At 45.5% G+C, this 23,584-nt stretch overlaps 1 protein-coding gene across 1 annotated transcript; it reads right to left on the bottom strand.

Moving 5' to 3' along the window:
- Positions 1–435: 435 nt before the first annotated feature.
- Positions 436–23,365, bottom strand: CTCF (CCCTC-binding factor). The gene is made up of 13 exons (XM_039327516.1): positions 21,657–23,365; positions 14,277–14,319; positions 13,869–13,990; positions 11,838–12,621; positions 10,794–10,964; positions 10,255–10,388; positions 9,060–9,180; positions 8,103–8,252; positions 7,632–7,792; positions 5,996–6,178; positions 4,697–4,832; positions 3,269–3,433; positions 436–2,168 (listed from the first exon to the last, which is right to left on the bottom strand). Exons 3-13 carry the CDS (start codon positions 13,869–13,871, stop codon positions 1,987–1,989), a joined length of 2,190 nt encoding a protein of 729 aa, XP_039183450.1. The 5' UTR covers positions 13,872–13,990; positions 14,277–14,319; positions 21,657–23,365; the 3' UTR covers positions 436–1,986.
- Between the last annotated feature and the right edge of the window lie 219 nt (positions 23,366–23,584).

The raw sequence follows: 23,584 nt of genomic DNA, 5'->3' as shown, positions 1-23,584 counted from the left end.
TCGTCCCGTTCTTCTCTTGCCTTCAATCTTTCCCAGCATTAGGCTCTTCTCCAATGAGTCCTTCCTTCTCATTAGGTGGCCAAAGGACTTGAGTTTCAACTTCAGGATCTGGCCTTCTAAAGAGCAGTCGGGGTTGATCTCCTCTAGGACTGACTGGTTTGATCGCCTTGCAGTCCAGGGGACTCGCGGGAGTCTTCTCCAGCACCATAGTTCAAAGGCCTCCATTCTTTGGGCTCAGCCTTTTTTATGGTCCAATTTTCACAGCCATACATTGCAACTGGGAAAACCATGGCCTTGACTACACGCACTTTTGCTGGCAGGGTAATGTCTCTGCTTTTTAGTATGCTGTCTAGATTTATTTGCTAAAATTGACACCCCTCCCCCCGGTGAGGAATGCCCAAAAAACTAGAAAGCACATACAAACTCACGCAAGCAGTGGATAATCATTATTATTTATTAGCTGTACAGCAGTATATTCTCCTTCCCATAGTCCAAACCCCGTTATACGTCTTATGATGTTTTATTTCATGTTGGTTTCCTAAAATAATGAAAAATATCACACAGTACAGCTAAGTACAAAAATGCATCAACCTAGAATTGGATAGCTAACCTGATAGCTCTCTTAAAAGCGATACATAGAACAAAAAGTTCTTGGTTCTGAAATCAGCAAGACTGAGGCTCTAAAAAAAGCTTTACACGTTTTAACATGTGATGGTTTTGATATACAGGCATCCTTTTTTTTTAAATTTCACATTATTCATTTATTTCTTTTTTAAATTTTAATTAGACCCCAAATTTTATGATCACTGACCTAGTAAAATTTCCTGCCCTAGGTTTTCGCGGGCTGGGAAGCCCTATTACAAATTAACACCTTGGCTTTTAACACAGAATTTATAAACACGCACACACACACACACACACACACACACACACCCAAAAAAAAAAAAAAAGAGAGTGAGAGAGAAGAAAAGAGAGCAAAGAAAACAGTTGTGACAACTTGAAACTCAAGAGGGTGTTTTTGAAGGGACACACACGCTTTGAGACCAAGTTCATGTATTTATAAACTGAGCTGGGATGTGGGTGTCTCCCACTCTTCACCCCAGCTTGCACTCTCCCACTGACTTGATAGGTTCCAGTATTTTATTCGGTACCAATTCCTGCATAATTCCTCGTTGCAATAGTTAAAAATGACAGGGTTTTCCTTTTAAACTATAAGCCCCACCCCACCCCAAAAACCTCTTAAATGGAAAAAAAGATTAAAATGTAAAAAAAAAAAGTTATTTACAAGCTTGATCATTACAAAGATGCCCTACAGAAAGCAAAGCATCTGAGAGAGATGGGGGTGAAGCATGCTGAACCTACAGTGCTGACATGGCACGCGGGGGGGGGGGGGGGAGGGAGAGCGGGATCAGATAAGAAAAAGCAAAACTAAAATGCAATATGAGCTTTACAACCCTCCTGAGTCCAAATTTACAATTAAAAATCTCTAGACAGAGGGGGAAAAAAAAAGGAAGCCAGGGGCTTCTAGAAATGCATAAACAGCTCCAGAACAGCCTGGATAAGCTCCAGACAGAGAAGGCCAACCACGGCCTGGCACTAACAGTTAACTGGATTGAGTGATTTGCAAAACACCCTTAGGAACTCAGAAAATCAACCAGAAAATTAAAAAAATTAAAATTAAAATCACCCCATGTTGCATGATCCGGTTAGGTTAACATTAAACCCAGAGGGGGGGAGGGGAGGGGGGAGAGAGAGAAAGAGACACAGAGAGAGAATGTTCTAGGCAAATCACATCCTATCATCATTTGAAGTTTTGTTTCCCAGGTTGTTTGGTAAAATGGTCTTTAAAAAAAAATATATATATGATGCATTTCCAAAAGCCGAAAATAAGGTAAGAAGGAAATAAAATAAAATAAAATAAAATGGATTGAGCCAGTTCAAAAGAGCCCAAGCCAGTTCAGTTAAGAGCGTTAAACCCTTCCTCCATCACCGGTCCATCATGCTAAGGATCATCTCTGGGGTGAGGTCTCCATTGGGCGCTTCCACTGCGGCTGGCTGAGTTCCTGGAGTGGCCACGACAGTCTCTGTTTCGGGCTTCTTCTTCACTTCCACAATAATGTTTTCAATTGCACCAGTGTTCTGGTCTTTCACCTGAATGATTGCTGTGGCTAAAGGATAAAGCAAACAGGGGAGAAATCAGAATGTCACAGCATCTAAGGCAGGGGTCTTCAAACCTGGCCCTTTTATGACTTGTGGAACTTCAACTCCCAGTATTCCTTAGCCAGGCACGCGTGCCTGGCTGAGGAATTCTGGGAGTTGAAGTCCACAAATCATAAAAGGGCCAAGTCTGAAGACCCCTGATCTAAGGCAAGGGTGGCTGGGGACCCCTGAACTAGATAACCCAGATGAGCCCTTCCAACTCACATCGAATTAAGTTGATCTTGCCTTAGTTATACAAGAATCACATAATACAATATGATGTAGAAAACAGGGCTGAGGAATTCTGGGAGTTGAAGTCCACAAGTCATAAAAAGGCCAAATTTGAAGACCCCTGATCTAAGGCAAGGGTGGCTGGGGACCCCTGAACTAGATCAACCCAGATGAGCCCTTCCAACTCACACATTCTATACATTGAATTAAGTTGATCTTGCCTTAGTTATACAAGAATCACGTAATACGATATTATGTAGAAAAACAGGGCTAGGGAATTCTGGGAGTTGAAGTCCAGAAGTCTTAAAGTTGGATCTAAAAGACAGGGGCTGCTTCTTTTCAATGAGGCAGAAGTCTAGTTTTAAATCCACATAGGGCACACTGCAGTTGGGTGTTACAATAATGGCCAGACGGGAGTCCCCCTGCATTGCTCTTGAGATTAAATGCTTCTGCTCTTGATTTTAGATTAATCACAGCTTGCAGTGGTGTTCAACATGAAGCTCAAACCAGGGTTAATGTTAACTATAATTAAGTAAAAGGGAGGCACCAGCCAGTAGATGTAAATTATGCCCTGCACTCAGGATATCTTGAAATCTGTCTACCGCAAAATCTTCTTGGCGCTTCTTGCTAAAAGGAGGGATTACGCAGGCCTGAAACTCAGCCTGAGGCGGCCTCACACAGATGTCATTTGTGTTATCTGATCCAAAACCAGCACCAGGGATTTTCCTGAAGACGCCTCCTCCAGTATCCTCAAGCTCCTCATCTCAACCTGACTTAACTTTCCTCTTTATTTATATGACTGGACCCTGCAGCCATTGGTAGAAAAATGGAAACTTACGCTGGGGCTGTTTGGGTTGATTGGCTTTGCCTGGTGGACGTCCTCTCCGCTTCTTGGCCGGTGGAGGAGTTGGGGCCACGGGCTCCACTTCTGGCTCAGCCTCAATTTCAACCGCTGTTTCTTCCTCCTCCTCGTTGTCATCCAATTCTGGTTCAGCATTTTCCTCTTTAATATGAGCAAGGCAATGGACAAAAATCAAAGCAACGAACCACGAAGAAAATAAAACCTGAATTGCCTAAGGAGGTTCCCCCTAGGTAAGGCGGTCGTGTCGATATTTCTACCAGAAAGAAGCCTTCCATTCAAAAGGTGGCTGGGCCATAGAAGGAAGCCACAATGCCCCTGCCAGACATTTTTTTATTTGTGAGACTTATATACCGCTTTAAGTGCGAGCACTCTCTAAGCGGTGTACACCAGTAAGCTATGTATATATATATTTACATTGCCCCCAACAATCTGGGTCCTCATTTTACCTACCCCGGAAGGATGGAAGGCTGAGTCAACCTTGAGCCGGTGAGATTTGAACCGCTGACCTGCTGAATACAGTCAGCTAAAGTAGCCTGCAGTACTGCACTCTAACTGCTGCTGGGTGAAAACTACTTTGCGACTTGCAAACCTTCAATGGAAAAGTGATGGCTGTGGGGTGCATATAAACATGTATGCGTACAAGTGGGCACACACCATGATTATGTTTAGTTTCCCTCTGTGAATGTTTTAAATTGAAGGACCTCAATTACCTCAATACCCCTAACCCTAACCTTTTTAATGGGATGGAATGGCAGAATATTGAAAATAAATCTTTTCCCAACATCAGACACACCAATGGCTTTCTTGAAAGAAGGAAGGAGTGTCTCCTATCCTCAACCTTCTGCCTAAAGCAGTGGTTCTCAACCTTTTTAATGCCGCGACCTCCAACCAGTCGTAAGTTGAGGATTACTCAACCGGTCGTAAGTCAAGGACTACTCAACTGGTGCAGCATCGTTTGCAGAATGGGATTTTTGGCGGGCTCAGCAGGGCAGAGACAGCCTGGACAATTCCTATTGGCTTTTGAAAGCCAATAGAATTAGACTCTATTCAAGAGAATCTATTCTATTGGCTTTCAAAAGCCAATAGAATAAAAGGGAGTAGCACAGCTAAGGAAAAGGGGGAAAAAATGGCGGACTGCGTTGTTTGGCGACCCCTGTGAAATGGTCGTTCGATCCCAAATGGGGTCCCGACCCACAGGTTGAGAACCACTGGCCTAAAGGTTCTTGCTGTACTCTATCAACGTTTTCCCGCTATTGCTCAGAAACTGGAGCAGCTGGAAGTGGCTACTGGCAAGTTGCTGTTTTGCATTCTGTGCAAGAGCTGACAGCATCCGCAGTGGCCTATGAGTCGATCGGCCAATTTAGGAGATCTAAAATGTTCCTGGAGCTTTTCTCTCTTTCTTACCACTGTCAGAAGAATCCTCTTTCTTGGAGCGCATCTTTCTCTTTCGCCCACGTTTCCCCTTCTTGGGCTCCCCTCCGTTCTCTCCTTCAACCCCATCGGGGCCTAGACAATTATCTGCATGTCTGGCCATTGTGTTCTGGTTAAAGAAAGGCAGGTAAATGTTAGGTGTCGGCTGCATGCTGAGAGGTATCTGAACCACCTCTTCCAGTGAATCAGGAAATATTTTTTTTTTTTTAAAAAAAAACAGCCTTCAGGTCATTCTTGACTCGTGGCTACTATTTGGACAAGTCCCTGAAGTTTGGAAAATGTTCCTCTTTGCTTTCCTCTGGGGCAGGGGTTCTCAACCTTGGCAACTTTAAGACTTGTGGACTTCAAAGCTGGCTGAGGAATTCTGGGAGTTGAAGTCCACAAGTCTTAAAGTTGCCAAGGTTGAGAACCCCTGCTCTGGGGGCTGGGAGAGAGACTGACTGGCCCACGATTACTCATCCAGCTGCCGTTCCTAAAAGCAGAACTAGAACTCACAATCCCACCCCCTTTTTTTGAAAGAATCCACATTAATTGCCAGCTTTTGGAAGTGCCAGCAATAAAGAATTAAGCTTGATGCAATCTGACCTCTGAGCAGACTGCTTCAATTTGCAAGAACATATAACACGTTAGGTGCCAAGGAGGACATGGGTCACCCAGCTTCTGAGAAGCCCCACAGGGAAAAAAAAAAAAAAAAAAAAACAGAAGGCAGCAGCATGTATTAAAGCCGGCTCGCTTCTGCCATGCTTGGTAGCACGTTAAATCCAGACTGTAAACTTGGGTGGGGCCAGGCTCGTTTGGGAGGATTTCAGAAGCTTTAAGCAAAGGAAAAAAACAACAACCCACAAATGTCTCAAAGCAAGCGTAAGGCTAATTGCAGCCATTTTGCTCTTTAACCTTAATTCCCAAAAGTGGGAGGGGAAAAAACCCCTCCCAGCTTTTGGCTCCGAGACCATCGGAAGGAAGCTGGCAGCTGTGCCAGTCCAGACCACAGTTCTTCTCTTCTTGCCTCGAAGTTTTGCAGCCCTCAAAACAGTTCCCATTTTTAAAAGCAGCAAATGCCGCCCAGATGTTTCCCACAGCAGGATTGGCAGAACACGAGCTCTGGCTTTGCCAGAACCGTTAACACAGAGGGAGTCTTGCTAACTAACTCACTGGTGTTAAAACCCCATCCATCTCCTTCTCTTATTTACTGGTACTTCACAGGGAGCTCTGTGCAACACTCGCCTCCCCCCCCTCCCTTCCCCAATCTTCCCATGAGTTTTGAGCACTTACACGGCGTGTGAACGTTTTGCCACACTTAGAGCAGACGAAGGCAGCCGGGACAAAGTTGGGATCGTGGTAGCGCTTGAAGTGCATGTCAAGCAGCTGCTTCTGGCGGAAGGTTTTGTCGCAATGGCTACAGGCGTAAGGCTTTTCTCCAGTGTGGGTTCGCTTGTGCATGATCATGTGCCGTTCCTGGAAGGAATCAGAGGGCAGGAGATCAAAGGGGTGTTAAGGACCCACAGACAGCCTGAAGGTGGTAAATTAACTGATCTAGACCAGGGCTTTTCAACCGGTGGTACGGATACCACTTTGCCACATGGTAGGTGGTACGCGATTGCTAGCCAAGGGTAGCGGGGCAGGGGAATAAGCTGAAGCGAGCCCAGCCTGAGGGAGAGGTAGCTGCAGCTGCAGGACTGTCTGGGCTGGACAGAAGCTCCAGGAGCTGACAGGGCTCCAGCTGACTGGCGCTTCCAGAAGCAGTTGGAGCTGGAGGTGAATTGAAGAAAAAGGGGGGAGAGAGGAGAGGCTATAAAAGAATTTGGTTTGGGTGGGGGAAGGGGAAAAAAGCCAACAGGAAAGGTTTAATCCCTTTAAACAAATGTAATTAGTTTTACCCCCTTTAACTGAGTCTGTCTGTGGCTTTTAGAAAATTTTCTTTGAAGGTAAACTGGCTTAATTTAAAGCCAAAGTTTTTCGCAATGGCCGGAGCCTTTCAGTCTAGGAGTGCAACATTGTGACGGGTGACAGGCCTGAGGCAGCTTAAAGAGAGAAGAAGAAAAAACGTAGTTTGTGTTTATTTTATTTTCTCGCTTTTCACTTGATTCCTTTGTCTTTAGGGGTACAGGGAAGGGATTGGGGGGGTGCATTCTTACTACCCTGTGGAAGAGCTCAGAAGGGCAAACCAGCTAGTTCAGGAGTCTACAAACTTAGCAACTTTAAGACCTGTGGACTTCAACTCCCAGAATTCCTCAACCAGCCATGAGGGCTGAGGAACTCTGGGAGTTGAAGTCCACAAGTCTTAAAAGTGCCAAGGTTGGAGACCCCTGAGCTAGCTGGTCGTGGTGCGTATTAATAAACATGGATAAATTCATCATACGTTGGTCAGTGCAAAGGGAAAGGGATTCAGCAAAGGAACAGCCACCGAAGAAATTAAAACGGGTACTTTTTCTTTTCTTTTTTTCTACAGTGTGTAATATTTTATTAGATTGGAGAATAAAATACAAAAATACAAAAGGAAATAGGAGGACACAGTGGGGAGGAAAAAGGGGGGGAGGTAAGTGAGGGGGAGAAGGGAAAAAGAACAGACTCCCTCTGTTGCAGTAGAACAGGGGTTGTCAACCTTGGCAACTTTAAGACTTGTGGACTTCAACTCCCAGAATTCCTCAGCCAGCTTTGGCATTAATGCTGAACCTCAACGTTTTACTTTTCCATGATATTATAAACCAGCCATTTCTATAACAACAAATGAATCTAATCAGTAAAACCCAAAATCTGCCTTTTTTAAAAAAGTCATCAAGTTTTTGACATCTTGCTAAGCACTGGGGGTACTCAAATACCGTCATGTCCTAAAAGGGGTTCAATCTGTGAAAAGGTTGAAAAGCCCTGATCTAGACAATCCCGGGTTCCTTGCGGGCCCGTCCGTTACCTGTCGGCATGCATAGTCGCATTGGTCACATTTGAAGCGCTTCTCGTTTTTGTGAGACTTCTGGTGCTGGATGAGTGCGTATCGCTCGTGGAACACGGCGTCACAGTAGCGGCACTTCTTGCCCTGCTCAATGTAGGAATGCTGCTTCCGCAAATGGACACCTGCAAAGAGACAGTCAGGTGGAACCCTCTATCTTTAAATCATCATCACCTGGGGAGGAGATGGAAGGATATGAACGTCTTCCCTGTAGCTGATTTTTAACTGAGCCACCAAATTCCTGCCTGATGGTGCTAGGATAAACATTTTAAAATGCCAGGATCTACCCAGTTGGGCCTAAGTGCTTAAGGAACTGGAAACGGTGAGACTCTGAGCATTAGTCCCACCTTTGGCATGAAAAGCTGGATGGGAGAATTTGGGACAATCCGTCTCTCCTTTTTTTACGGGAGTCTCAATGCATCCAATAACGCTCACCTAAATCGCTCTTTCGTGCAATCACCGTGTCACAGTGGGGGCAGTGGAACTTGGCCACGTTTTCCGTGTGCTTCTGCAGGATGTGCATCTTCATGGTCCCACTCTGGGTGAAGCGAGCGTGGCAAATGTAACACTCGTAGGGCTTCTCACCTTTGGGAACCAGGGAGAGAAACGGTTAGCTCAAAGAGGCCCAGATGTGGAAATGGCACTGTGGATTATGGGAAAGAGAATATGGGCTTGGATATATGGATATATATATGGGTCTTTTTTATATAAGCCAAAATCAAAAGTACATTTTGCTGACAAACAACGCACACACTGTTTGTTTGCAGTTTCCTAAATAATTCTCCTTTTTTATTTAGCTATTCTTTCATTTATTTCTTATAGCTTTTCTCAATCTTTTTCCTCTGTAGGAAACTTTAAAATTATCTCAGTTCTCAGGGAGCCTGAGTAAAAATTATGATATCTACATCTCATAGTATGCTACCATGATCAATAGAGTTACCATGATCAGTAGAGTTACACTCTACCATTGTGAGTGCCAAAATTGCAAAGCGTGCAAAGTTAAAAAGAGAGAGAGGGAGGGGGAGGGAGGGAGAGGAAGAGGGAAAGGGAGGGAGAGAGGGAGAGGGGGAGGGAGGGAGAGGGGGAGGAAGAGGGAAAGGGAGGGAGAAGGGAGAGAGAGGAAGAAGTAGGAAGAGACAGAGGGAGGAAGAGAGGGAGGGAGAGGAAAAGGGAAAGGGAGAGAGAGGGAGGGAGAGAGGGAAAGGGAGGGAGAAGGGAGAGGGAGAGAAGGAGGGAAAGGGAGAGGGAGAGGGAGGGAGAGAGAGGAAGGAGGAGGGAGGGAGAGGGAGAGTGGGAGAGAGAGGGAGAGAGGGGAGAGAAAGAGGGAGGGGGAGAGGGGGGGCTTTCAGCACACGCTGCTCTGTGCCATCTTCACCGAAGCGCAATCCGTACCAGAATGGGTCCTCATGTGCCTCTTCAGTTTGTAAGTGTCTCTACTGGCGTAGCTGCACAAGCTGCACTGGAATGGGCGTTCCCCGGTGTGTGAACGAATGTGGCGTTTCAACTTGCTAACCTGAAACCCAAGAACGCCGAAGTGAGATTAGCAACGCGCAGATCACTATAGTTAAAAAGAATTTTTTTTTAAAAAAAATCCTATGTACTTCTGGAACGACAAAAAGGCCTTTCAATATGAAAACAAATGCAGGTAGTCCTCGACTTTACAACAGTCGGTTAGAGACTGTTCAAAGTTACAACGGCACGGAAGAAAGCTTTTCACGCAACTGTTACGGCATCCCCACGGTCATGTGACCAAACTTTGGATGCTTGACAATTGGTTCATATTTATGACCTTTGTCATCATCTCCTGGGGGGGGGGTCACGTGAAAGACACAGGTTAAGGGTGTTTTGCCCCATTTTATGACCTTTCTTGCCAGTTGTTAAGTGAATCACTAAAGTTAGTAACATGGTTGTTAAGTCAATCTGGCTTCCCCCGTTGACTTTGCTTGTCAGGTCGCAAAAGGGGAACACCTGACCCTGAACACCATCATAAATGAGTCAGCTTCCAAATGTCTCCATTTTGATCACATGACCATGGGGATACTGCTGAAAAATGGTCGTAGGTTGCTTCTTTCAGTGCCGTTGTAACTTTGAACGGTCATTAAACAAACTGCTGTTAAGTCAAGAACTACCTGGTAGCTGTCCAGCGATTTGCTTAGAAAAGATGAGCTGTCTTGAAGGCAAGAATACAAGGAGTCATAATAAAGTCGAAATAATAAGTGTTAGCAAGAATTTATAACTAATCCTTGACTTTATAAATAATCAAACAAAATCTAGTGCTTTAAGATCTCATGTTCCGAGAAACCCCAGCTTTCAATGGTGGCAAAATTATAATCCATAAAATGGTTTCCAAGCGATGCTGAAATTAAACTTAAAAGGTAGATCTGCAACAAATTTCTACGCGGAAAGAGGCAGCGCTGAAGTTCCACTTTACACCTAAATGATGGACCTACCTGAACACTTTTAAGATCCGGAAATAAATGTTAACTATGAAGGGAAACCTTTCAAAGCTCCAGGCAAAACACCGAGTAGGAAAATCGTTGTAGCTATCATAGAACGACGACGATAGAAAACTAGACATGGAACGCACCTCCACACTGGCGTAGTCACACATGGAACACTTGAATGGCTTCTCGTGGGTATGTTTATAGCGGCGATGTCGAACCAACTCTCCGCTTGTCACAAAGGCCATGTCGCAGTCGGGGCACTTGTGAGGACGAGTACCTGATGGATTATGGAGATCAAAGAAAATTCAAACAGGCAACGGCTTCATTTGACCGAGACGATGATAACATGCAAGTCTCCGTCGCACCATTTCATTTTTAAAAAAGAAGATTGCTTTGTAGGTAATATTTGTGTTCCGATTACACAGCGAAGTATACTTTAAGAGACAGGTCCCACTAGGCTGTTTATATATAGTTCAGGATAATGTTCTTTTCCTGTGCCAGTTGAGTGCAACTGGTACGCAAACAATTTATGTGCTGCATCCTCAATTTCTGATACACCACAAATTACAGGTACATTCACAGTCCAGGACTCGACTTATCTTTCCATTTGCACCCCCCAAATCAGCAGTCCCTCCAAGGAGCCTGTCGGAAAAGGGCACGGCAGCATCCCCGTTCACCGTACCTGTGTGAGTATTGAGGTGATTTCTCAGCAGTGTGACTGTTCGGAAAGCTCTGCCGCAAAGGTGGCACTTGTGTGGCCTCTCGTCCGTGTGGCTTTTCATGTGACGGTCCAGGTTTGAACGCCGGGGGCAGGTGTAACTGCACAGTTCACACTGGAATGTTTTCTTCACCCCTATTCAGAAAAGAATGTTCATTGCTTGGAGGCAGAACCCCTTATTTGCATTTCTAACAGACAAGATGGCCCATTACAGGGATAAATGTCCAGCATATCTGAGTGAACCAAGAGAAAACTTTAGTCGTTATCAAGGACAACAACTTGATTTGTATCCTGTCTTTCTGTCGAATGGGTAGAATGTAAAGTGGGGTTTCCCAACCTTGGTCACTTGAAGATGTGTGGACTTCAACTCCCAGAATTCCCCAGCGGGAATTGAAGTCCACACATCTTTAAGTGGCCAAGGTTGGGAAACACTGATGTAAAGGATCAGCTACATTAACTAGGCCAGGGGTAGGCAACCTTGGCTCTTTTATGACTCGTGGACTTCAACTCCCAGAATTCCTGAGCCAGCATGGCTCAGCTTGGAAACCTCTCTCTTTCCCTTCAGCATGGCTGGCTCAGGAATTCTGGGAGTTGAAGTCCACCAGTCATAGAAGAGCCAAGGTGGCCTAACCCCGAGCTGGGCCATAAAATACAACAGAAATCACTTGAGGGAGCAATCCCGTCTTTGCTGAGGGGAAACGGCTTCTGGCTTCCACATCCGGCTCAGTGCTTATCACGAAAGCCATCTACCTGAACGTGAAACTCAGCTGTGTGACTCTCTGTCCGGAGAAACATACCTTTCAAGGAAGACGTAGGCCACAATTAAGCCATCATCAAGACTTGCCTTTTTGAACCTAGCTAGGTTTTTTTTTTAAAAAAAAAAATCAAATAAACCTCTGCCCTGGGGATCGGTGAAATGTTCAAGAGCTGCGGGATAATTAACGTACAGCGCAAAAATCTTGAGGGCCTGCCCCCCCCCCCAGCCTTCAGGTGGACCGCCCGGCCTACCTTTCTTTTTAATTTTCGTTGGCTTGGGGGGCTTCATGTTGCCCACCACTTTCTCCGCGTTGACATCGGAAAGCAGGCCCTCCTGCTGCTCCTCTTCAAAATCGTACACCGACACATCCACGTCCTTGCCCTCCTCGGTGTAGCGGAGTTTGCTTTTTTTGGTTTTCTTTGTCTTTTTGGCGGGGGGCTGATAGTCTGGATCTTTTTGCCAGTTGGGGTCCTCCTGAGGCTGAAGCTCCCCCTGCTCCAGGGTCTCCACCTCGCCGTTGGCCCCCACCTTCACCACCTGGAAGCCTTCCGGCAGAGGGAGCGTATGGCAGATCATGGGCTCCCCCTCCTGGAGGCCACCCTTGGAGACCTCGTTCTCGTAGGCCCCCTGAAGTTCTTCCACAGAAGTGGTGGCCACGGGGACCGAGACCGGGACGGGCACTTGAACGAGCTGGAGTTCGCCCAGGTTGATCGGCTGCTCTTCCATGTTCACAACCTGCAGGGTGATAATTTGGGTGTCGTCCACGGTGGCTTCGGCATCTGGTGGCACGGCGCCTTCTATGACCTCGGTCTTCATTTGAAGCAGCGTTGGATCAAGCTGTTCCATCATGACCATCTGAACGCCAGCGTTAACCTCCTGCACGACCTCCGTCCCGTCTACTTGGTTGGGCGGCATCGGGCAAGCGTCTTCTTCCGGCCCGCCTTCCCGGCGTCTCTGGTAGGTCTTCCGCTCTTTGCCTTTGATGAAAGTTTCCTCCCCGATAGCTTCAACTGCGTCCGCTTCCATGTCACCTTCCTGGCGAAGAAACAAAAGGAGAACACCGGGCTTAAGCACCGTGCATGAACCGATGGAGCAGATTCTCCGAACCCTTAAGGCCTCTGGGTCAGGGAAACGTTGGCAGATTGCGTCTGCTGAGAAAAGGATCAGACTTCCTGTATTGTTAACCATTGCTAAAATCACTCAGACACCCTTCCGTTGAGCACAGTGACTTCACTGCCAACCCCGTGACTCTCTCGACCAGGACTAGAAGAGAAATGGGTTCCGGTAGAACGGATCTATTGTATAACTCTCCCAATCTGAACATCCCCAAAATGACATTTCTTAGGAATCCTGGGCCTGTTGCAGTAAGAGGATCCAACCACTAGGGATCAGTAATGCGACAGTCTATGCTTCATAGCAGTGCCTCCCTGCAGGATCCAGTTCTCTCTCCAATGAACATTAGAAAAGCTACTGGACGGTTTGTAGAAAACCAGGAACAAGTGATTAGGGTAGAGGGAAGAAACAACACATGCTTCCCACATCCATGCCCAGTGAAGCTATTCTTGGGTACGGAGAACAAAGGAGATCAGTGAAATGTGTAGAGCTGCAGAAGGACAGGCTTTGCTGGGGGTAGAGTCAAGAGAGCAATCAGCCTGGAGTCATTATGTTCCCACAAGCGGTCTCAATCCAACCCCCTTGAATTCCATTAATTCTTATCTAGCATCAGTTTAAAGCTAACCATTAGTTGACTACATTCTTGGGTATAGGCAGGAGCAATAAATCAGTTTAATTCAAATTTAACGTGGTCCTGATTTTTTGTGCTTGACAAGAGCCCCAGAAACCAGAAATGTTAATACCCAACTTTTGCACCAAGGACAACAGACTTACTATTTTCTTTGCAGCCCAAGATACCCTTAAAAACGCACAAACAAAAACAAACAACCTGCCCCTCCAATTCCTTAGACATCTGGAAATTGCTTTTTGTTTGTTTTTTTTAAAAAAGGGGTGAAGTGAAGTAAGCACAGGAGAGGATGATGATGCCATTTTATTTTAATTCTGATCTTCAAACTGCTGAGCTGATGTCTAAGCTACCCTCCAAAGGGACCTGGGGAGATGTAAAATTGGTATTGCAACACAGAATGTTCCTATGGTATCAGCTAAATTCCTACACACGAATTTTAAAAATGTATGGAAACAGAAGTATTCAGATCTGTTGAAGAAGCCTCTTTGAAAATAGCTTGTTTATTTAAGTAAATCCCTTTTACCATACAATAGCTGCTCACCATTGTGGCACATCAGTCACATAAACAATCTTCTTTGTTTTCCTTTTTCCTCCCAAGATAATTTCTTTTCTTATTCTGGTATGACTTGTTTGGCCACAGGCATTGTATCCTGGTCTGGTTATCTGCAAAGATGAAGCAAGGCTTAGAAAGACTGAATAGCAATACACTTTCAGTCAAGAACCACTCACATAAAAAGTAGCAATAACTATTTAGATAGCTTAGGAAAGAGCATAAGATCACCAGTGTAAATTATCATTAAGTATCTGCAGCGATAATAAACTATTTCAAGTAAATATAACTCTAAATACCACTGCACAGTGGGAGATAATCGTGTCCAGAAACCCCAGGTTTTGGGGTCATTGCTTGGAAACACTAGCCTTCTCAAAGAGGAATCTTTTCCCTACTCACCCCATAAAATCAGCCTACGATTCCTTTTGTTTTCAGCTGGAACCTGGAACAAAAAAAAAAAACATTTCGGGATTTGTTTCTGCCAAACCAATCCAAAGAATACATTGTTTATTCCATCCAAAACAAAAACGCATTTTCAAAATGAAACACATTGTCTATTTTGTGTGCATTTTCATTCTCATTTGTTTTCTTATCCAAAGCTGTTTTAATAAAAACCATAGTACATCTAGCACAGTGGTTCTCAACCTGTGGATCGGGACCCCATTTGGGGTCGAACAACCATTTCACGGGGGTCGCCAAACAACGCAGTCCGCCATTTTTCCCCCCTTTTCCTTAGCTGTGCTCCTCCCTTTTATTCTATTGGCTTTTGAAAGCCAATAGAAGAGACTCTCTTGAATGGAGTCTAATTCTATTGGCTTTCAAAAGCCAATAGGAATTGTCCAGGCTGTCTCTGCCCTGCTGAGCCTGCCAAAAGTCCCATTCTGCAAACGGTGCTGCACCAGTTGAGTAGTCCTCGACTTACGACCGGTTGGGGGGGGTCACGGCATTAAAAAGGTTGAGAACCACTGGTCTAGCACTTTGTAGAAGGATGAACCTGCATGATGTAAAGGCAGGAACAGCACCCAGCCACTCATTTCCCCAACATTTTTCAGCAACCCCGCACACTGTTGATAGGAGCTGAATTAAATGATACGTTGTTCGAGCCTAAAGACAAAACTAAGCAGCGTTCCTTTAAGATGAAGAGCTGGAGCCAAAACCAGAAGGCCCAGAGGGAGAACCTGCCTGAAGGTGCACCATTTAAACTACTGGCACTCTCAAGACTCCCTGTCTAGAACTGGTAAGAAGGCAAGGAGCTAAGCAGAGAAGGCCACTGAAGAGGGTTTCAATGGCCAAGGGCCTTAAAGAAGCCAGTGGCAGGTCAATGGTTGGCATGGATGATCTACTGAAGAGGACCTAGTGGTCAAGTGCAAGGGGCCACAGTACCACCACAAAAGGGGGTCAAGTGGCTGCCGACTTCAAGATAGGCTAAAATTGGCCAGGGCAGCTTGCCGAAAAGGCAACAAGGATGTGGTGGGCTGCATTCACATCACATCCTGTAGGCCAGCGGTTCTCAATCTTTTGAATGTTGCGACCCCCAACCGGTCATAAGTCGAGGACTAAACCGGTCGTAAGTCGAGGACTAAACCGGTCGTAAGTCGAGGACTACCCAACAGGTCGTAAGTCGAGGACTTTCCCTGCCCAGGAGTGCCGCGCATGCATGGTGCCACCCCCTGCGCCGGCCGAGGCGTAGCTGGCAAGCGGCAGAGACGGAGCAGGCCGACTACCGGCTGGGCCACCAGCTTGCTCAGCCCAAGGGAGGTAAGGCACCCGCCGGAAAAGGGGAAGAAAAATGGCGGACAGCCTTGCTTGGCGACCCCCGTGAAATGGTCGGTCGACCCCAAATGGGGTCGCGACCCATAGGTTGAGAACCGCTGCTGTAGGCCAAATTTGCTGGGGTAAATTTCTACTTGGCTTGAAGGTTGATCCTTATGGTTCCTAGAGGAACTATGAAGGCCCTTATAATTAGCCCGGACCGTAGTGACCGGCAGCATTGGGATATTATGCAGTTTGGGGAAGGATTATGCTGCCGTTCTGAAATGAATCTGCAAATAAACTTCACAGGATTTTGTCATTCCACCTCTCTTCTCTGCCTGATACCATTCTAGGCGTTTTTTTATACCTTTCTTTCTCTTGAGGTTGCTTTGGGACTACACATGAGATCATCAGCTGTAGATAATTCATTATTTAAGCCAGAGTCAGTGGATTCAAAGGAACTCATCCCCTTATTAGATAGCAGAGTGTCTTAAACTGTGTCCACTGGATACAATAATATATTTTAAGATATATGGTTTGTAATTCAAATGAATGTCAGGATCAGAGAAAAGAGACTGAAACCTGTGCAGTATTATCTTGAACGCCTTTAATTCTATTATTTCCCATTCTTGGTTTCAGTATCATATAGATAATGTGCATATAAATAAGTCACTTGTAATGAAACTACAATTGAAGAATTACCTAACTTAAGACGTCACCAAAGGGAGCAAAATGACACATTCACACAGGCACACCCATTTTACCTGCTACCTATAAAATATATAGTCCTGAGCACTTTACAGTAAGTGCCAGAAAGCCCTAATTTTAATGCTAGAGCACGGCTATGGGAATTTCGAGGTCACTTCTGATATACATAAACATGCTGTGTTTTATATTCTAAAGACTAATTTTACAATTTATTGCAGTTATTTATTGAAAATACAGTGACTAGGGAACATTAAAGGACAATTTGTGTCTTACCTTCCCCAAGGAAAAAGGAAAGACAAGAACATTTGTTTTAAATTGTTATACTCACAATGAGTAATAAAGGGGAATGGATGCTCAAAAATCTTATTTTCTATACTCTATTATTCAGATGAACCATTCTGCAATAAAGTAGGGTAAACTACTGGGATTATTTGTAGGTCTCGTGCCTTAAATATGCTCTGAACAATCAGCCAGTGATGGAATATGCACCTGGAGAAAGGTAGGTGTGTGTGTGTATGTGTTTGGCAACAAAGGGTTTTCCTAGAGAGGCCTGGATTAAGAAACTGTGTAGTCCTGAACTGGATGGGGGAAAGGGGAAGAGGTTTAGAGCAGCCACACCTTAGAACAGTGTTTCTCAACCTTATCAATTTTAAGGCATGTGGAATTCTGGGAGTTGAAGTCCACATGCCTTAAAATTGTCACGGTTGAGAAACACTGCCTTAGAATCTCTCAAGATATATCTAGTAGGTTAGAAGGTTATAACTTTAGTTTGGAAAGTTTTTGTCCACTAGGTGTAAACAAATAAAGAACTGGAACCGATTGTACAGGGAGTCCTTGACTTACAACAGTTCATTTAGTGACCGTCCAAAGTTACAGCAGCACTGAAAAAAGGTGACTTATGATCGTTTTTCACACTTAGGACCATTGCAGCAAATCCATGGTCATGGGTTAAAAATTCAGACATTTGGCATGACAGTTGCAATGTCCTGAGGTCATGTGACCATCTTTTGCAAACTTCTGACAAGCAAAGTCAATGGGGAAGCCGGATTCACTTAACAATTACGTTACTAACTTTACAACTGCAGGGATTCACTTAGCAACTGTGGCAAGAAAAGTCGGAAAATGGGGCAAAACTCATTTAACAAATGTCTCACTTAGCAACAGAAATTTTGGGTTTAATTATAAGTTGAGGACTACCTGTAATTTGCTGTGTATGTTTGGGCTTGACACAGCCTGAATTGATTTTTCTACTCTAATAATTATCAATCTATTCTGATTGTACCATCAAAACAGTACATGTTGCCTGTGGCTTCCATCCAGGAATTCAATGCAGATATTTATGTATGGTAAAAGACCCATTTAATATAATAACAATGTAAAATAACATATTAAAATTTTTTAAATCCAATATTAAACATGATTTTAAACTATAATCCGCATTTTCAATTTGAATATTTGTACAGTACATTCCCAAAATATTGGTCTTGGCTCAAAAAAATTCAAAATGTTTTGATTAATCAATACATCAGGTCCTGTCAGAAATACTCAGGGTACATCCAGTCTTTTCCAGAGTTGCTAAGCGAAAAGCCAACACAATTATGTTAGAAGAACAGATTGATACTAGATAAATCCAGACACTGAAGGTAAGACTAGATAGTTATCTGATTCCATGGCAAGGTGAATGCAGTTAAGTTGACAGGAGAGCTCTGGGATTTTAAAAGCCTACACAAAACCCATGAGATTATTTCCAAAGCAAGGTAGGGCTTAACCGTTTGTAATTCTGAACCATATTTCACAACATGCTGTGAATATCAGGTCACAGGAAGAAAGTATCTCCAATACAATAGTGTGAATCATTCAGGGAAATGTAGTAAGGAATAAGCCCTCTCTAAAATCAATGAAACTGCAATGCAGGTTAAATTCTATTTGTACAGTAATAAAGAAGTCATACAATATTTGCTGGACTGACTCGATCAGTTCCAACATTTAATCAGGCCCCCTAACCTTTTGTTTTTGTTTATGTTTTTAAAAATTCTTTATTGAAAGGATACAGAATATAAGCAAACTACCAAGTACATAACAATAACAAAATGAAACCAAACAATAGGTAAAAATAAAAATGATAAAAAGACAAGGAAAAGGAAAGCAAACAAAACAAGTCTACATTTTATATATTAAACTAGTCATTGCTTTACAAAAAAATACAATATAATAGTATTGTCAAATACTCTCAATATTATATTAACAGTATATAAGATTATAAAATAACATCTATGCCAAAGAATATATTGATTTATCCTCTGATTAATAGAAAATATTGCCTCTTCTAAGACAGACTAGTTATAGATTTCCAAAAGCCAATCTTTAATATCTGGAATACAATCAATTCTCAATATTATTCTTTTAGCCACCCCAACAATGCACACTAGAGCCATAATTCCTTAACTGTCTATGTTAGTCAGGTTCTACTTATATAATATTATTTGGTACATAATTCAAAATCGCATATTTAACATTTAAACATTTCTCCATAAATCACATACATAATTGCACTTTTGATAAAGATATGTTGTGGATTTAACTTTTAAACATTTAACTTTTTTGTACAATTCAGTATTAGGTGAAAGAGTGCAGAATGGTAATTTAAGGATCATATGATATTCATCTATTTCATGGTAGCCAAAAGATTAAAATGAAGAAGAAGCCAAGCGTAACAATAAAAAGAACAATTAATTTAGTTTTTGGAAACAAACCACATTTTAGAAAAGTTGAGGAAACAGACTAAACACAAATGGATAATATTTGAGAACTGTAATAACCGAGCTATCTGACTGAAAAGACCATATCTAAAATTATCTAAGGATAATTATCCAAAAGTATCTTTTGGAAACCTTTAATTGGTATTTATATGTCAAAAGCAGAATTGTAACTATTAGGGTAAAATAGCAATTGTTCCCATGTCAAAAACCTGTTGAAGATGAATACAATGAATATCCACCACCAATCTACGGATCTCTACTTTCATGTGTAACCTAGACAACTCCAATAACATCTATCCATTGTAATACTCATTTTAGCTTTTTTCATTCATTAATACACCTAGTGACAACTTTAAGACTTGTGGACTTCAGCTCCCAGAATTCTTCAGCAAGCTATGCTGGCTGAGGAATTCTGGAAGCTGAAGTCCACAAGTCTTAAACTTGTCAAGGTTGCAAACCCCTGAACTAGCCCCTCACCTCCCTTCATGTAATCATACATTCAAGTCCACAGTATATCTATTTCCCCCCCCCCTTTGGTTTTAAAAGCAATCTATGCTATTCATCTCACCTAGTGACTTTTTACATTCCAATTCTGTGCACCATGATTATTATCACGTGGACCCATAGATAATCTCTTCCACCCATCATGGCTTGGTTTAATTTAGGTTTTCAACGTAATACTTTTTAGTAACATAAGGTACAGATTAGATCATCAGCCTTAGCGCAAGCGTTTTGTGCTTATTATGTGACGAGACTAATGCTCAATTTTGGCACATGTTGGCTAGTGTGCACAACAGCAGCCAAAGCCTTATTTTGCCCTAAAAACATACTTACAGAATTTTATGGGGGGGGGATTTCTACTTTCTAAATTATCTGGTAGACCAATATACCGTGGCTTAGATTCCACCTTATCAAGAGATATCTGCAGTTACAAAGACACTAAATTCACGCTTACATCAACTTTAGAGCGTAAAATATTCAAGGCGGCAGCGTTGATTTCAGAATTCTAAACCAGATGTATGTTAAAACTGGAGAGAACTGCTTCCATCTCAGAGCCAAGCAAACCAGTGATGTAAGCCGGAGGCAATTTACCCTCCATCCTTTTTTCATGAGCTTTTCCCCTCCCCAAAAAAAGCAACCGGTTGGGTGAGGGGGGGATTTGAGAAAACAGCCTCTTAAAGCGGCCTTCGGCCTGATCCTGCCCGGTTTATCTTCTCCTGTTTATCACAAGCCACCCTGAGCAAATGATCTCTGATCTTGAAGCCCTTGTCTAATTTGAGGAAGAGAGTCAGCAGGCCTACCAACTTTCCAGCAGCAGCAGCAGCTGCTCGATGGGGCATAAGCTTCCTTCCTTCCTTCCTCCCCAACTGTCAAGCTTTCCAATCCAATAAAAGGGGGGGGAAGCAACATGGCCCAAATCGAGCCAGGCATAAAATAGAAAATAATACAAAAGTGCCCTTCTACCGAATGCCCATCGATGGGAACCAAAGCAGGAGGGCCGGGGTGGGGGGGGGAGCGGAGAGCCGCCCTTTTGCAAGGCTGCCAGAAGGAAAGCCCGCGGACAGATGGCACCAAGACGGGCATTGCAAAATCCCCGCAGCGGCCTCCATTCGCCGGCTGTCTGAAATGCCCGCCGCCCAAGAGCGGAGTCGGGCGGGGAGAGCCAGAGGGGCTCCAGGGCTTCCAAAGCCAGGCGTCTGGCTGGGGGGAGCCGCCGTTCCCCGGGGCGGGCGAGGGGCAGGCGGGCAGCCCGGCCTGAGCTCCTCCCGGGCGAGCTCGGGCGTCCCCGCCTGGCGCTCGCCCGCGCTGCATGGCGCTGCAGCTCTGCCTGCCTGGCAAGAGGGAGCTCGAGTCCCGCTCTTCAGCTCGCAGCGCCTCTCGCGCCGCAACGCGCACAGCGAGCAGGCGGCCGGCGGGAGCGGGCGGGCAGGGACGGGCGGCCGCGCGGACCGGCGCCCCGCAGCACCAGCACGGTCAGCCGGGGCGGGAGGAGGCGGCGGAGGGCGCGGGGGGGGCAGACGAGGGTGGCGGCGGGCAGACGAGGGGAGCGGGGCTGGATCGGGCAGGGGCGCCGCAGACGCCTCCGGGAAGCCAGCAGGGCGGTGCTACTGCCGCCGCCGCCGCGGGACGGGGAAGGGCCGGGGCGGCGGGAGCGCCCGGGACGCGGCTGTCGTAATGGCGGCGAGGCAGCGCAGCCGAGTCCGGGCGATCCCCGCAGGCGGCGGGGTCGGGGCTGCGCGTCCCTCGGGGCGGCCCTCGAGAGGCCGGCCAGGCGGCGGGGAGCGCGTGTGGGCGGCGGCGGCGGCGCAGCAGGCCGACTCGGCGCGGCGTCCTGGCCAGGCGCGGCCTGGTTCCGGCAGAGGCGCTGCGCGGCCAGGCCGATGGGCGGCAGTACCAGGCCGGCATCAGGGCGGTGGGGACGGTAGAGGGAGACAAAGCCCCGCTCCCCATCGGCGGCGGCGGCGGCGGCGGCAGCAGCGCCGCGGCGGGTCCCAGCCCGAGCCCCATCGTGACACCTAGAGGCCGGAGAAAGCGACTGCAAACCCCCCGCGCCGCTTACCTGCCCCGGAGGAGCCTCCGGGCCGGCCCTGCTGCCCCGGGCCCCGCCCCGTTGGGCTCCGCCAAGCGCCCGCTGCCGCTGCCCCGCCGCTAGCGGCCACCGCCAGCGCCCAGCACCAGCTCGCGGTTTAATCGCTCCACAGTCGCCTCGGACACAAAATGGCGGACGGGGCGCGCGGTGCGCCTGCGCGAGCCCGGCAGCCGCGGCCGCCGGACCCGATCGAAGGGAGGAGGGAGCGGGAGAAGCGCCCGCGCGGGGCACCATGGGAAGAAACGCTGGGCGCTAATTTTAAATGCCGACGGCCCGCTCGGGCGGCGGCGCTCAGTCAAGGCGCGGGGAGGGGCCGTGACGTCACGCCCCGGCCTACCCCCGCGGGCCTGGGAGGGTGGCCGGCACCGGGACGGGCTCTGCCTGCCTGCCTCTTCCCTCGGGGCTCGTGGGCAAGAAGGGCGCCGGATCCTTGGGTCGCGACGGAGCGGTTTGGGCGGGAAGGCAAAACAAACGGCAGCCCCGAAGATTTAGAGGGCGGGGATCTTTTCGCCGAATGGGCCACGTCGCCCTCTGGCGCCCCCTGTAGGCGGTGCTGCCAAGCGGGCAGGGAGATGGCGCCCTACAGTATTCCCGTTTATTTGTATCGCAGCTTTATTTTTTTCCCTACAACGACCCTGCGAGGTGGGTTGGGCTGAGAGAGGGACATTCTGGGCTAGCATAAAGAAGCATCTATACATACATGCATAAACACACATGCTTACCTCTATTTGCCTCTATACATACATGCATAAACACACGCTTACCTCTATTTGCATACGTGTGTATGTGCATGTCTGTTAAAAGTATACGTGGGTCTGTGTATAGTATTTTCTTCTTGATCAGGGGTTGGACTAGAAGACCTCCAAGGTGCCTTCCAACTCTTTTTCAATTATACCTCCACATACGCCACACATAGTGCAGCCACAGGCACATGGGATAAAACAAACAAAAATGTGCGCCATTGCAAACTTTTGCAATCAAATATGGAGACAAACATAAAAGATTGTCCACAGCTGGGTCAGTGGAAAAGAATGGCCTTCATTTTGCAAGGAGGTATTCAAAGATAATGCAAAATCTGAGAAGAGCCTTGGCTCAGCAGTGCCAGAATGGGACATAATTGTAGGATACCATACGTGATGCAGATGGACATAATGGCTAATAGTTGTGAGACTATCCAGAGTCATGCTTATTTTGCCAGAGGCATAATACAGTACAAAAAACACGATCAACTGGTTGGAAGTCTTTAAAGAGAGTTATTACTTTCTTTGAAATTTCCAAGGACAGTACAGTATGTTCTAATGGGCAGGTTTCAGACATTCCATTAATCCATATGAGTTAAATGTACTGTACTACTTTCAGAACAGGAAGTGATGGTGATTGGAAGAGTCTAACTTCCTCATTTTATCTGCACAAATAAAAATCCATATTTCATTTGAAAAAGACTCCTGTCTTCCAATAATATAGGAAGTATACAGCAATCACATGTACCCACTGTTAGCATTTCTTAACTACCCAAAAGGTTCAAAGCGCCCTAAATAAAGTCAGCTGTTGGGAACATCATAGATAACCATGTGGATTTTTTTTAAGTTTTATTATTTTTTAATAGAATTCAATAATAATTATTCAACAATAACGTGTTGTCTGAGTATCGTATTCATTAATACAAATTAAATTCCTAATCCCTAACTCTTTTCTCTAACATTGATAAAATAGGTCCCAAGTTTGAAAATATTCTGTTTCTTCTTTTTCTTTCAACCTTAAAGTAAGTCTGTTCATTTCTACACAGTCTAATATTTTTTTGATTATTTCTTCTGGTGGTATTTCTTCATTCTTCCAATATTGTGCAAATATAATTCTTGCCTCTGTTATCACATGTAGAATCAACTATGTACTTTGCT

This window comes from Crotalus tigris, unplaced genomic scaffold (genome assembly GCF_016545835.1).
Source record: "Crotalus tigris isolate CLP2741 ecotype Arizona unplaced genomic scaffold, ASM1654583v1 scf7180000024362.2655971311:6658466, whole genome shotgun sequence".
NCBI classification, from domain to species: domain Eukaryota; kingdom Metazoa; phylum Chordata; class Lepidosauria; order Squamata; family Viperidae; genus Crotalus; species Crotalus tigris.
The sequence above is the reverse complement of the archived record's forward strand: the minus strand, read 5'-3'. Positions and strand labels throughout refer to the sequence as shown.